Consider the following 15,328-nt stretch of genomic DNA (forward strand, 5'->3'; position numbering starts at 1 on the left):
AGAGCAGCCACAGTATTAAGCAAAGGAGGAAGAGGTGGTCTTCTTCCCCCCATCCTGATAAGCAGCTTATCTCCTACAAAGAGGTCCTCAGAATCCGGTCGGAGTGGCTGGCTGTTAGGATGATCAGGGGCAACCTTGAAGACTTGTGGACTTCCAACTCCCAGAATTCCCCGGCCAGGGGAATTCTGGGAGTTGGACGTCCACAAGTCTTAACAGCGGCCCAGTTTGTCCCAAAGAAAAGGCTGAGGAACAAACAGCAGGAAAAACCACTCTCAAGTTCCCCCCGGCCTGGCTAGAGGCAGAATTTAGGGGTTGCCCCAACTTGGATTGCAGAAGTGCCTCTGCTCGTCAAAGGGGTCCCCCAAAAGCTGTCCCCCAAAAGCTCTCCTTGGGTTGGACTGCCTTCCTCGGGGTGGCCCGCTGGAGACCCGTCCGGCTTGTAGGAGCTCCCCTTCTGCTGAAGAACGGCAACCTGTTCTTAAAAGTTCCCGCTCAGCAGCTCTACAAAGCGGGAGGGTTTGGGGCGAGGGTCCATAAAGGGTCACGCTTTGCTCCAGGAGTAACGGAGACAGCTGCCACTTGCTCCCTTTCCCTCCCCCTCCAGGTCTGGGCCTTGGGGAGCCTTGTGCCCGACGGACGGGCACCAGATTGTCCCGTTCACTGGAGGAAGTTGTGCTGGTGGGCCGGAAGAGAGCCAGCGGCCTCCGTGAGGATTCAGACGCCTGGCGGGAAAGCGGAGGGACACCTACGGCGGAGGAGCCATCGGTAGCTGCCGGCCCTGTGTTTTTAGGGCAGGGATGTCTGACGTAGGCCGCTTTGAAGACCTGTGGACTTCAACTCCCAGAATCCCCCCAGGCCGGGGAATTCTGGGAGTTGAAGTCCACAGGTCTTCCAAAGGGCCAAAGATTGGACACTTCCGTGTTTCAGGGCTTGCTTTGGATCGGGAGAGGGAATGGGAGAAGAGACGGAAGGCCAGGAAAGGCCCAGCACCACTTCACTCCTCTCAAAACGCAGCACCGCCCTCGCTCCTCTGAACGGCAGCTGGCAACCGGAGGGAAGGGGCATCCAGCCCAGCCCACGAAACGCCCAGCCTCCCTGCCCCGAAACGCCAAGAGGGGCTGGGGGCCCAGCTCCCACCGAAGCCCCTGCCCCACCCTGGCCGAACGCAAAGAGAGGAAGGGGCTGCCCCAAAGCTGCAGAGGCAGGAGGTTGTTGTGCTGGCGAACGTCCACGGAGGAGGGGAGCCCCTTCGCCTACCCCGTGGCAAACTCCCGAATCCCCCCTGGAGGGGCAGCTAACCAGGGGGAGGGAGAGGGGGACGAGCAGGAGACGCTGCTGGTGGGTCAGGCGAGGCTGGGCGCGGGTTTAACCGGAAGCAGAGGGGCTGGGGGGGGGGGTGGGCCCATCCGGAGGCGCCATCCCACGGCGAGCGCGTCTTGGTTCTCCCCTTGGTTTGCCAAATGTCCCAAGGCAGCAAGACAAGAAGGGGTTAAAGAAGCCAGAGAGGGCCCCCAATTGGCCGGCAAAGAGTCTCTTTCCCACCACTGCTAGTAGTGGGCCCCGCTCCCCCCCCCACCCCATCCCCACACCCATCCAGGGCAGGAAAAAAAAAAGAGTCTTTTGAAGGAGGTTCGCCGGACGGCTCAGTATTTCACCCCAGGGACAAACTCCTTGGCGTCCGGATTTAAGGTGCTTTTGCTCTGCAAACGGGGGGGGGGGACAAGGGGGGGTGGGAGAAAGAAAAGAGAGAGAGAGATTAGAATTACAAGAGGGTTAACCTCAGGAGGAGCCCAGCACGGGTGCGCCTTGGCTTCGTTTAGCGACCGTTCGGCTACGAACGACACACCGGCAAAGGCGGCGGCCCACCGCTGCTGTGTTGCGCTTCAGGAATTTCTGCATTGAAATAGGACGTCAAACCGGATGTGCCAGCTGTGGCTTTCCTGCCTCCCGCCCACGTGAGGAGGCTCTGCCCCAGGCTGCTCGCCTTCCCCTGGGAACGAGGAGATAAGGTCTTGGGAGAGCGCAAAGGCAATCTGCTTGTGGCTGCGCAAGGACTCTGAGCTAGGCCCTGGCTTGACTCCTCCTCCCATTCCGGCCTGGCAGTTTCCCAACATCTGCTATTGCAGGAGCAATTCCAGAAAACGTTTTGGGACGGTCCCAAAAGAGGGTGCCGGTGCTTCTTTTCCGGGCGAGAGGAACCGCGCCTGAGGTCAGGAGACGTTTGCCACTCCCCGGATCGCCTCCTCCAGGCCTCTTCCGCCTAGGCTGTCGGCCAAGAAGGCCGAGGGTTAAGGTGACCTGCCGGTATCCAAATAGCAATAGCGCTTAAGACTTATATACCGCTTCGCAGTGCTTCACAGCCCTCTCTGGGCGGTTTACAGAGTCAGCCTATTGTCCCCAATAATCTGGGTTCTCATTTTACCGACCTAGGAAGGAAGGAAGGAAGGAAGATGGAGGGAGGGGAGGGAGGGAAGAAAAGAAGGGAAGGAAGATGGAGGGAGGGAGGGGAGGAAAGGAAGGGAGGGAGGGAGGAATGAGATGGAGGGAGGGAAGGGAGAAGGAGGAGGAGGAGGAAGAGGAAGGAAGGAAGGAAGGAAGGAAGGGAGGGAGGGAGGGAGGAAAAGAAGGGAAGGAAGATGGAGGGAGGGAGGGAGGGGAGGAAAGGAAGGGAGGGAGGGAGGAATGAGATGGAGGGAGGGGAGGAGGAAGAGGAAGGAAGGAAGGAAGGAAAAGAAGGGAAGGAAGGAAGATGGAGGGAGGGAGGGGAGGAAAGGAAGGGAGGGAGGGATGGAGGAATGAGATGGGAGGGAAGGGAGGAGGAAGAGGAAGGAACGAAGGAAGGAAGGAAGGAAAAGAAGGGAAGGAAGGAAGATGGAGGGAGGGAGGGGAGGAAAGGGAGGGAGGGACGGAGGAATGAGATGGAGGGAGGGAAGGGAGGAAAAGAAGGGAGAGAAGGAACGAAGGAAGATGGAGGGGAGAAAAGGAAGGGAGGGAGGGAGGAAGGAGAGGGAGGGAGGGAGGGAGGGAGGGAGGGAAGGAAGGAAGGAAGGAAGGAAGGCTGAGTCCACCTTGAGGCGGTCAGGATCGAACTTCATGGCTGTGGGCAGAATCAGCCTGCGATATGACGCTCTAGCCACTCAGCCATCAGGGCTTCTCCTTGTTTCCCTCCCTCCATTAGCACTTATATACCGCTTCACAGCCCTCTCTGGGCGCTTTACAGAGTCAGTACACCCTTCCCAACAATCTGGGTCCTCATTTTCCTGACCTGGGAAGGACGGAAGGCTGAGCCCACCGGGAGCTGGTCGGAATCGAACTGCCAAACTGCAGGCAGCCGTCCCCCCCAGCCAGGAGAGAAGAATAAAAATGAAAATACTACGGATTTTTTTTCTTCTTGTTTTAAATGCTGAAGCGCCGCTGACGAAGTGGTTGTTTGGGGTGTGTTCCCCCCCCCTTACCAGAATGTCCTCCGTGATGTGGCCGTGGGGGTTCTCGCTGACCGAGAGTCCGTTCAGCTGCTGCTGGAGCTGCCCCAGGCCCTGAGGCAAGTCGCGGGATGGAATGAACCACTCCTGGTCTTCTTCGTCCAGCATCTCCTGGAAGCAACGGTCCAGGAACTCCTGCTCCTGAAGTTCCTCCTCCACCTGGGGGGGGGGGGAGAAGCTGAGAGTCAGAAAAGAGGTTCATCAGAGGTGTCTCCGGCCACCGGCTGGCCAGCTTCAAGACGGGCATCCCAGTAAAACTATCCGCTGTTCACTGGTGCAAAGGGAAGCCGAGGCAGTTAAATGGATCCTTTTGTCCAAAGAAGAGATTCCATCTCAGGGGTCTTCCAACTTGGCCCTTTGATGACTCGTGGACTTCAACTCCCAGAATCCCTCAGCCAGGCACGTTGATTGAGGAATTCTGGGAGTTGAAGTCCACTCCTCTTAAAGTCTATATCCGGGGTCTTCCAACTTGGCCCTTTGATGACTCGTGGACTTCAACTCCCAGATCCTCAGCCAGGCACGTTGATTGAGGAATTCTGGGAGTTGAAGTCCACTCCTCTTAAAGTCTATGTCGGGGTCTTCAAACTTGGCCCTTTGATGACTCGTGGACTTCAACTCCCAGAATTCCTCAGCCAGGCACGCTGGCTGAGGAATTCTGGGAGTTGAAGTCCACGAGTCATCAAAGGGCCAAGTTGGAAGACCTCTGCTCTATCCAGTCCCATTTCTATTTTGAAAAGGCTTCCGGATTTGGTGCTGGCAAGGAAAAACGAAATCTTGATTTGCTTTGTTTTTGCCAATCGCATAGGTTTATTGTTAACAGAAATGGTTTGCACGCGCTGTTGTGTAAAAGCAAACAGTTGGAGATTGTAACTGTCAGAAGTTGGCGCTTTTTTTTGTTCTCTTTTCCCTCTTTACGTTATCTTTCTTCTTTCCCCTCCTCCTCCTCCCCCTCCTGAGAACAATGAACCAGTGGAACTCCTTGCCACCAGAAGTTGTGGGTGCTCCATCACTGGAGGTTTTCAAGAAGAGACTGGACAACCACTTGCCTGAACTGATATAGGGCAGAGGCCCCCAACCTTTTGGGCACCAGGGACCGGTTCCATGGAGAGAATTTTTTCTGTAGACCGGAGAGTGTGTGGTTTTATGTGCTGCCTGCATCCTACGGATGGGGCTTTGCTTGTGTGTGCGGACTGGCGGCTGGCATGCCATGGCCTGGTACCAGTCCACGGCCCAGGGGTTGGGGACCCGTTCTAGTCCAGCCTCCTGCTCAAGCAGGAGAACCTATACAGGGGTGGGGAACCTTGGCTCTTTTATGACTTCCTGAGCCAGTATAGGGAACTGTGGCTCCCTTATGATCTGTGGACTTCAACTCCCAGAATTCCTGAGCCAGCATGAGGGAAACCTTGGCCCCTTCATGGCTTGTGGACTTCAACTCCCAGAATTCCTCAGCCAGCCTGGCTCAGCTTGGGAACCTCTCCCTTTCCCCTCAGCGTGGCTGGCTCAGGAATTCTGGGAGTTGAAGTCCACAAGTCATGAAGGGGCCAAGGTTGCCTACCCCTGGTCTAGGAGGCTCACCGTTTAGGACTTAGGACAGGGCTAGGCAACCTTGGCTCTTTTATGACTGAAGGACTTCAATTCCCAGAATTCCTGAGCCAGCCTGGCTCAGCTTGGAAACCTCTCCCTTTCCCCTCAGCATGGCTGGCTCAGGAATTCTGGGAGTTGAAGTCCAGGAGTCATGAGGGGGCCATAGTTCCCTCATGCTGGCTCAGGAATTCTGGGAGTTGAAGTCCACAAGTCATGAAGGGGCCAAGGTTGCCTACCCCTGGTCTAGGAGGCTCACCGTTTAGGACAGGGGTAGGCAACCTTGGCTCTGTTATGACTGAAAGACTTCAATTCCCAGAATTCCTGAGCCAGCCTGGCTCAGCTTGGAAACCTCTCCCTTTCCCCTCAGCATGGCTGGCTCAGGGATTCTGGGAGTTGAAATCCAAGAGTCATAAAAGGGCCAAGGTTACCTACCTCTGGCCTAGGCCGCTTTATGACTCGTGCACTTCAACTCCCAGAATTCCTGAGCCAGCCTGGCTCAGCTTGGAAATCTTTCCCTTTCCCCTCAGCATGACTGGCTCAGGAATTCTGGGAGTTGGAAGTCCACGAGTCATGAAGAGGCCATAGTTCCCCCATGCTGACTGAAGAATTCTGGGAGTTGAAGTCCACAAGTCATGAAAGAGCCCAAGTTTCCCACCCCTGACCTATACCATATCAGACAAGTGGCTGTCCAGTCTCCAGTGATGAAGCACCTATAATGTCTGGAGGCAAGCTGTTCCACTGTCCTAACTGTTGGGGACTCCTGGTAGAGGGTCCTCTACCGTGGGCAGGGGTTGGACTAGAAGACTGGCAAGGTCCCTTCCAACTCTGCTATTCTGTTACTCCTCTCCAGAGCAGGGAGCCAGCAGGCCCTGGTTAAAATCAGCCACACGAAGACCAGGAGTAGAAAAGAGGCGAGGAAGAGAGAAGTAACGTGACTGTGAAGCAGGAAACCATCCTCTGCCAGTCGCCTAGAATCAAGATCACGTGAAGCGTTAATACCACTTTACAAGGCCTTGGTAAGGCCACACTTGGAATACGGCATCCAGTTTTGGTCAGCATGATGTAAAAAAGATGTTGAGACTCTAGAAAGAGCGTAGAGAAGAGCAACAAAGAGGATCAGGGGACAGGAGGCTAAAACACACAAGGAATGGTGGCTGGAATTGGGGATGTCTAGTTTAATGAAGAGAAGGACGAGGAGGGACAGGATAGCAGTCTTCCAGTCTCTCAGGGGATGCCCCAAAGAAGAGGGAGTCAAGCTCTTCTCCAAAGCGCCTGAAGGCAGGACAAGAAGCAATGGGTGGAAACTCACCAAGGAGAGAAGCAACCTAGAACTAAGGAGAAACTTCCTGACAGTGAGGACAATTAACCAGTGGAACCACCTGCCTCCAGAAGCTGTAAATGCTCCAACACTGGAAGTTTTTAAGAAGAGACTGGACAGCCATTTGTCCGAAATGGTCTAGGGTTTCCTGCCTGAGTAGGGGGTTGGACTTGATGACCTCCAAGGTCCCTTCCAACTTTATTATTATTATTAATATTATTATTGTTATTGTTATTATTATTATTATTGACACATATATCAATTCATGATAGCCGTATTCCAGTATTTGAGGCGCTGCCACAGGGAAGAGAGGAGAGGGAGTCAAGCTATTCTCCAAAGCACCAGAAGGCAGGACAAGAAGCAACGGATGGAAACCAATCAAGGAGAGAAGCAACCTGGAATTAAGGAGAAACTTCCTGACAGTGAGAACAATTAATCAGTGGAACAGCCTGCCTCCAGAAGTTGTGGATGCTCCAACACTGGAGGTTTTTAAGAAGAGACTGGACAGCCATTTGTCCGAAATGGTATAGGGTTTCCTGCCTTGAGCAGGGAGTTGGACTAGATGACCTCCAAGGTCCCTTCCAATTCTGTTATTCTATTATTCTGCTAATCTCTTCTCTAAAGCGCCTGAAGGCAGGACAAGAAGCATTATTATTATTATTATTATTATTATTATTATTATTATTATTACATTACCATTATTATCATTACCATCATCTCCAGCTCAACACCGTCTCTCTGTCTAAAGCCACCAGCACATCAAATCCTAAAGTCGGATTTAAGCAGCCCGGCTGCTCTGCTCCGGAGGCGCAGTAGCACGCCCAAGCAAACCCATTACGGCTCAGAATGAAGGCGTGGTTCCCACCGTCGGCTGAATCACACACTAGCCAAGCCCATCACAACCCAGCCGAGGGCATTGTGTAAACTCAGCCACCCGGTTCTTCAGAAGTAGGCTACCTCAGCACTGCTGGAAAATCCTGGATCCCAATTCTGGGAAATCCCTGCTCCTTCCCAAACTAGTAACAGCAAAAAGAGCCCCAAAGTCTGAAAGGTCAGATGCCCAAGGAAGAATGAAGCGCATTCAAATCCTGCTTGATAGGATCGCTGGAGATCCGCGTCCAGAGGTTGCAGATGCCCTGTTCAGAGACAGAATCTTGGCCTGCTTTACAAAGAGGATCTTCTGAGTATTAACCCAAAGGTGCTTTCCCCCCCCGCCAAAAAGGCAATTGGACTTTCTTAGTTTTTTTCCCTTGAAAACGTTTTGCTTCTCATCCAAGAATATAATTGAGGCAGAATATCAGCAAATAGCCCGAAGTCTGCAAAGATGGAGGAAAGCTAAGGCTCAAAATGAACTAAGGCTTGCGACCAAAGTAAAAAAAAAAAAGCTTCTTTCAACATGTAAAAAAACAAGAAAAAAAATAAAGGGAATGATTGGTCCATTAGTGGAGGAAAGTGGCAAGAAAGTGACAAGCAACAGGGAGAAAGCAGAACTATTTAACGCGTTTTTTGCATCTGTATAGGGTTTCCTGCCTGAGCAGGGGGTTGGACTAGATGACCTCCAAGATCCCTTCCAGCTTTATTATTATTACTATTATTATTACTATTATTATTATTATTATGGATCATCGCACAGTCAGCCAGATGTTCAGACTGGATTTGGCATTTTGTCTACCTATCGAGTCCTTACCCAGGACCTGGGATAGGCAGATGTGGATGTTTGATGGTATTACAGATATCGTCGCAGGATGGAAGCAGTTCCTAATAAGGCCGCCTTTTGCAATTGACTAATAGCGAATTTGTCAATGCCAATGGTGTTCAAGTGGTGCTCCAGTTGTTTTGGGATTGCACCCAAGGAGCCTATGACTATTGGTACTACCCTTGCTTGCTTTTGCCACAGTCTTTCTATTTCTATTTGTAGGTCTTTGTATTTTGTTATCTTCTCCAGTTCTTTCTCTTCTATTCTGCTGTCTCCAGGCACTGCCACGTCCACTATCCAGACTTTTTTGTCTTTCTTATCGACAATTGTTAAGTCTGGGGTGTTATGTTGCAGGTGCTTGTCTGTTTGAATTCTGAAGTCCCAGAGCAGTTTAATTTTATCATTTTCTATGACTTTCTCTATTTTATGATCCCACCAGTTTTTGCTTACAGGCAAATGATATTTTTTGCAGATCTTCCAATGCACCATTGTTGCTACTTTGTCATGCCGCTGCTTGTAATCAGTCTGTGCAATCTTCTTGCAACAGCTTACCAAGTGGTCCACTGTTTCTTCAGCTTCTTTGCATAGGCGGCACTTACTGTCTGTTGCTGTCTTCTCAATTTTGACTTTGTATGCATTTGTCCTTAAGGCTTGGTCTTGTGCAGCCAGAATTAGTCCCTCGGTCTCTTTCTTCAATTTTCCTGCTCTTAGCCATTGCCAGGTTTTATTATTATCTGCTTTCCCAGCTATTTTTTTTCATGTATTGGCCATGTAGTGCTTTGTCTTCCCATGCCTCTATTCTGTTCTTCATTTGGTCTTTCTTGTAGGCCAGTTTGGTCTCTCCAGTAGTTAGTAAGCCTTCCTGATATACTAATTTCAGTGCATCTTCATCATTGTTCTTCAGATATTCTTCCAAAGTCATTTTTTCTTCTTCAACCATCTGATGTACTTGTAGCATTCCACGCCCACCTATTTGCCTTGGTAGATAAAGTCTATCAATGTCACTGCGTGGATGAAGGGCGTGATTCATTGTCATTATTTTTCTGGTCTGCCTATCCATTGCTTTTAGTTCTGCTTGAGTCCAGTCCACTATTCCAGCTGTGTACCTAATGACTGGGATTGCCCAGGTGTTGATTGCCTTTATGGTATTTCCTCCATTGAGTTTGGATTTTAAGATCTTCTTCACTCTCTTGATGTATTCACCTCTAATCTTTTTCTTGACTTCAGTGTGCTTGATGTTGTCAGCTTGAAGGATACCCAAGTATTTGTAGTACTCTTCCTCATCCAGACTCTTAATGTTATTTTCGTGGGGCATCTTGATTCCTTCAGTTTTCACTATTTTTCCTTGTTTGATAGTAAGTGTGGCACATTTGTCCAAGCCAAACTCCATTACAATATCTTGGCTATATATACGGACAGTGTTGAGCAGCGATTCTATTTCAGATGATGTTTTTCCATACAACTTCAGATCATCCATGTAAAGGAGGTGGGATAGTCCAGCAGATGTTTTTGATGTTTGATAACCATGTCCTGAGTTATTCAGTATTGTTGACAGAGGAAACAGTGCAATAACAAATAGTAATGGTGATAATGAAATATTGAAATATTCCTCTCTTGATATTAACCTCTCCCAGCTTTTCACCATTGATCTGCAACTGTGTCTTCCATTGTGCCATCGATCTTTGCACAAATTTTCTGATGTTTCTACTGACTCCTGTTATTTCTAGGCACTTGATTATCCAATCATGTGGCAGAGAGTCAAATGCCTTTTTGTAGTCAATCCATGCCACATTCAGGTTGGTCTTCCTTCTCTTGCAGTTTTCCAAGATCATTTTGTCTATTAGGAGTTGATCTTTTGTTCCTCTGCTATTGGGGCGGTTTCCTTTCTGCTCAGGTGGAAAGAGATTGTTTTCAACTAGATGCTGTTGTACTGCATCAGCTACCACACCAGTTAGTAATTTGAAAGTTGTTGGTAAGCAGGTAATTGGCCTGTAGTTACCTGGTGTTGCCCCTTTTGCTGGATTTTTCATTATTAGGTAGGTTTTCCCAGTTGTTAGCCACTTTTCAATTTCTCCTCCTTGTAGTATATTGTTGAATTGCTTGGCAATGAGTGGGTGTATAACAGTTAGATGTTTCAACCAAAACCCATGCAGTTCATCTTCACCTGGTGCTGACCAATTTTTGATTTTCTTTGCTCTTTTTTCTACCATTTTTGTTGTTATTACTAGTTCTTTCATTTCAACTTCTGTTTTATTTGCATCCACCTCTTTTAACCAAGCCGCATCCTTGTTGTATTTCTTTGGGTTATCCCATATCTGCTTCCAGAACTGCACTGTTTCTTCCTTGTCAGGTACTGACTGATTCCTTGCAGTTTCTCCATTGATGGATTGGTAGAAACGTTTCTGATTGGATTGAAATTGGAGGTTCTGCCTATAGTTTGCAATTCGAGCTTCATATCTACTGATTTTCCTGGCTATAGCTGTTATTTGTTGCTTTATTATTTCCAGTGCTTCCTTGATCTTCCTTGTTTCTAAGTGGTATTTCTTGATTAGGTATTCTTTGGTCTTCTTGTTCTTCAGCTTCTTTTCTTTCATCTGTTCTAGCTTGCTTGCATGTGATCTTAACTTGCTGATCTTATTTTCTAGTCTAACCTTCCATTTTTGTGGTGCACTGTTTGTTTGTTTTTCTTCTTTGTTGATTTTGCATCCCAGGTATTCTGTTATAACTGCAGCTGTGCTGTACATTAGTTGGTTTGTTTCTTGCAGTGAATTGGTGCTTATACTTGCTATTGCAGTATTTGCATCTTTTAATGCTTGTGCTAGCTGTTTCTTTGGAACAAGCTTCAATGCAGGCAGCCTTATTCTGTTGTTTTTGTGCTGTTCTAGATGCTCAATTATTCTTTGTTTCAATTCTTTTATTTCTTTAGTTAGAGGGTTTTGTTCTTCCTGAGGAAGAGGTGCCTGGTTTCCAAATGAGAACAGTTGTATATCTCTGCTGGATTCCTTCACTGCCAACTCCCCCTGGTTTGCCTCTACATTCTGAATTACTTCTGGTAAGGCTTTGATTTCTTTGCCCTGGGTAAACCTTTGCAGTTCGTCCAATTCTGTTTCTGTAAATACTTTATTTCGTGTTATAAATTGGCGTTGATCTGCTAGTCTCTGTTCTGTTATTTCTGATTCTGGATGTTGTTCTTTCCAGAATTGGTGCATTCGTTTTAGATATCCTCGTCTTGTTGGACTTGATCTGTAGTAACAGATCATTATTTCTTTGTTTTCCATCACTGTGTATCTGCGACGGGTAAACACCTTTTCTTCCAGTAGTTCTGCAGCTGCTGGCCCTGGTTGCTCAGCCAACAGTCCTGAGTCCTGTAACCCATTTTTCACCAGATATCCAGGAACTCCAATATCTAGTGCGGACCTTGTTAACCCGGGCGACGTCCGAGCCGGTATGGCATTCTGAAATTTACGTCTCACCATATTTTTTATGGGAGAGACACTCTTTGTCTGACTCCTCTGATGAGACCTGTCCAGTATGGTTGAACCTCTGGCATAGCTCTCATCTTCCTCAGAGTACACAAGCCCCACAACCACGTCAAGGTATTATTATTATTATTATTATTATTATTATTATTATTAAGCTTCTTCAGGTTCTCCCAAGTCAGTTGGAACTGAAGGAGCTTCCTGCATGAGAAATGAAAGGGTTTTTTTTTGTTTTAGAATTTTTTAATTAGTTTATAAAATATAAAAGTGCAAAAGCAAACAGTAAGAATAATAAAGGAGGGAAAGGGGAAAGGAGAAGTGTAGAAAAGAAGGGAGAAAGGAAAAAAAATAACCGCATCGACACCCGATTCCCTTTGGTGCAGTAGAATAAGGTAGGAGCATCAAGCCTCAACTTTTTACTTTTACATCATAATATAAACTAGCCATTTCCATAACAGCAAACCTATCTAATCGGTAAAACCCAAAATCTAAATTTCATTTTTCCCCCCACCTCGAGCACAAAGTCCAAAAGCGGTTTCCAAGTAGAAACAAAAGTAATTGTGTGGTTTTTTTCCCCTTTAACCAAAGCAGTCAATTTAGCCATCTCTGCTAACTCCATCAACTTTGCCAGCCCTTTGCCCAGGGTGGGAAGCAAAAGTCTCCTTCCATTTCTGCGTGTAAAATAATCTCACTGCCTCAATGTTCCAATTTCCCCCCCCCCCAATTCTTTTCTGGTTTTATCGTTATATTCGCTTTGAGAATCTTCTGTGTTAGGATGTGAATCTGACTCTAATCTTTGCTGAGAAGGAAAAAACAAACAAACAAGAAGAAGCAACGGGTGGAAACTCATCAAGGAGAGAAGCAACCTGGAATTAAGGAGAAACTTCCTGACAGAGAGGACAATTAACCAGTGGAACAACCTGCCTCCAGAAGTGGTGAATACACCAACACTGGAAGTTTTTAAGAAGAGACTGGACAGCCATTGGTCTGAAACAGTATAGGGTTTCCTGCCTGAGCACGGGGTTGGACTAGATGATCTCCAAGGTCCCTTCCAAATTTTTTTTATTATTATTATTATTTGCCTTCAGAAATCGTGGTGCTCCATCACTGGAGGTTTTTCAGAAGAGACTGGACAGTCACCTGTTTGAGATGGCATAGGTTCTCCTGCTAGAGCAGAGGGCTGGACTAGAAGACTTCCAAGGTCCCTTCCAACTCTATTCCATTCCATTCCATTCCATTCTATTCTTCCATTCCATTCCATTCCATATTTTCTATTCTATTCTATTCTATTCTATTCTATTCTATTCTATTCTATTCTATTGTACTCGACTCTACTCCACTCCACTTTACTATTCTATTCTATATTCTATTCCATTCCATTCCGTTCCATTCCATATTCTATTCTATTCCATATTCTATTCTATTCTTCCATTCCTATTTCTTACACTATTCTATTCGTCTTTTTTATTCTATTCCTATTCTATTCTATTCCATTCTTATTTCTCTTCTCTTCTCTTCCATTCTATTCTATTCTTATTATTCCATTCCATTCCATTCTATAATCCAATATTTATTCTATTCTATTCATTTTTTCTATTCTATTCTATTCTATTCTATTCTATTCTATTCTATTCTATTCTATTCTATTCTATTCTATTCTATTGTTCCCTATTCTATTCTATTCTATTCTATTCTATTCTATTCTATTCTATTCTATTCTATTCTATTTTCTATTCTATTCCATTCCATTCCATTCCATTCTTCTATATCCTTTTGGAAAAGTTGCATTTGGGACAACCAGGCCCTGGATGGTGGAGAATCTCCACAGACTCAGAGTCTTAAGTGTTGCAGCCGCAATCCAGCTCAGACCTGGCCCTGAAGGGGACTCGAAAGCTGCACCATTTGCCCTCAGCCCACGTCTGTGGCTTGTGAAGAGGCCAAACACACCCGGCTGGTTTGACGACCTGTATTTTTCCTCTTCCAGGCAGGGTTCAAGGCCCGGCTGCCTGCAATTAAAGCTTCCCAAAGCTGCAGTCCCACGGCCCTTTGGAGCAGCTGCTTCCTGCAATTAGCAGGCCGGAGCCTGCTGCAGTCTTGGGATCCCGCTCTTAGAAGCAGCCGCCCTAAAACTCTTGCTTCAAGCTGCCCTGGCTGAGGGACAGACGGTGCCTCCTGCGCTGGTTTCTGATTTTGCAAAGCGTTCGAGTCCTGGGCTTTCCTTAAGAGTTTCTACTTTGAGAACTGCGGGTCGCCGTCCTGTTTTCACTTGGATATTTGTCATCTGCTGGAAGTGCATGAAAAGTGGGCTGCTAAATCAACCGATTCAGAGGCTCGGGGGCTGTTTGGTTGGCTGCCTCAGGCCAAGTGTGTCTCGGTCCCGGTTGGAGGCAGCTGGACACGCAGCTGGTCCAAGCGATTCCGTTGCACGCTCGTAATCCCCAGGGATAAGGCTGCTGCTTCTTCTTCTTCTTCTCCGGGACCCCCCCCTCCTCCCTCCCAAATTCAGGGGTCCCTCAACTTGGCAAATTGAAGACTTGCGGATTTCAACGCATAGAATTCCCCAGCCAGCCAGGTTGGGGACTCTGGCTGAGGAATTCTGGGAGCTGAAGTCCACACATCTTAAAGTCAGTATGTTTGGGGACTCTGGCTGAGGAATTCTGGGAGCTGAAGTCCACAAATTTTAAAGTCACCACGTTTGGGGACACTGGTTGAGGAATTCTGGGAGTTGGTCCACAAGTCTTAAACTTGCCATATTTGGGGATCCTGGCTGAGGAATTCTGGGAGTTGAAGTCCACAAGTCTTAAACTTGCCATATTTGGGGACCCTGGCTGAGGAATTCTGGGGGTTGAAGTCCACAAGTCTTCAAGTTGCTAAATGTGGACACCCCTCTAGCTGTTATCAGAAGTCTAAAGTGACCCTTGAATTGTGTACAAGGGATCAGGAAAACCTGATATCATATCTAGGGGTGACATGATAGCAGCCTTCCAATATTTCAGGGGCTGCCCCAGAGAAGAGGAGGGGGGTCCACCGATTCTCCAAAGCCCCAGAAGGCAGGACAAGAAGCAACAGATGGAAACTCATCAAGGAGAGAAGCAACTTGGAACTAAGGAGAAACTTGCTGACAGTGAGAACAATTAATTTAATCAGTGGAACAACCTGCCTCCAGAAGTTGTGGCTGCTCCATCCCTGAAGGTTTTTAAGAAGACATTGGACAGCCACTTGTCTGAAATGGTATAGGGTTTCCTGCCTGAGCAGGGGGTTGGACTAGATGACCTCCAAAGTCCCTTCCAACTATATCATCATCATCATCATTATTATTGTGATAAAAAGGCCAAGTTTGAAGACCCCTGATATAGACTTTAAGAGGAGTGGACTTCAACTCCCAGAATTCCTCAGCCAGCATGCCTGGCTGAGGAATTCTGGGAGTTAAAGTCCACCAGTCATAAAAGGGCCAAATTTGAAGACCCCTGGTCAGAAAGCAGCCTAGGCCTAGGCCAGGGGTAGGGCACCTTGGCTCTTTTATGACTCGTGGACTTCAACTCCCAGAATTCCTGAGCCAGCCACGCTGAGGGGAAAGGGAGAGGTTTCCAAGCTGAGCCAGGCTGGCTCAGGAATTCTGGGAGTTGAAGTCTGCAAGTCATGAGGAGACCATAGTTCTCCCATGCTGGCTCAGGAATTCTGGGAGTTGAATTCCTTCAGTCATAAAAGAGCCAAGGTTGCCTACCCCTGGCCTAGGCCTAGGCCGCTTTATGACTCGTGGACTTCAACT

At 47.8% G+C, this 15,328-nt stretch overlaps 1 protein-coding gene across 1 annotated transcript in view; it reads right to left on the bottom strand.

The window, feature by feature from the left end:
- Nucleotides 1-192: 192 nt before the first annotated feature.
- PAIP2B (poly(A) binding protein interacting protein 2B) overlaps nt 193-15,328 on the bottom strand; it is a 43,284-nt gene continuing 28,148 nt past the window's right edge. The window contains exons 3-4 of the mRNA XM_039333819.1: nt 3,456-3,641; nt 193-1,700 (exon numbers count right to left, since the gene is read on the bottom strand). Of these exons, the coding sequence (XP_039189753.1) occupies nt 1,644-1,700; nt 3,456-3,641 (243 nt within the window). The 3' untranslated portion in view covers nt 193-1,643. The remainder of the gene's footprint in view (nt 1,701-3,455; nt 3,642-15,328) is intronic.

This window comes from Crotalus tigris, unplaced genomic scaffold, assembly GCF_016545835.1.
Source record: "Crotalus tigris isolate CLP2741 ecotype Arizona unplaced genomic scaffold, ASM1654583v1 scf7180000024513.1755786, whole genome shotgun sequence".
NCBI lineage: Eukaryota > Metazoa > Chordata > Lepidosauria > Squamata > Viperidae > Crotalus > Crotalus tigris.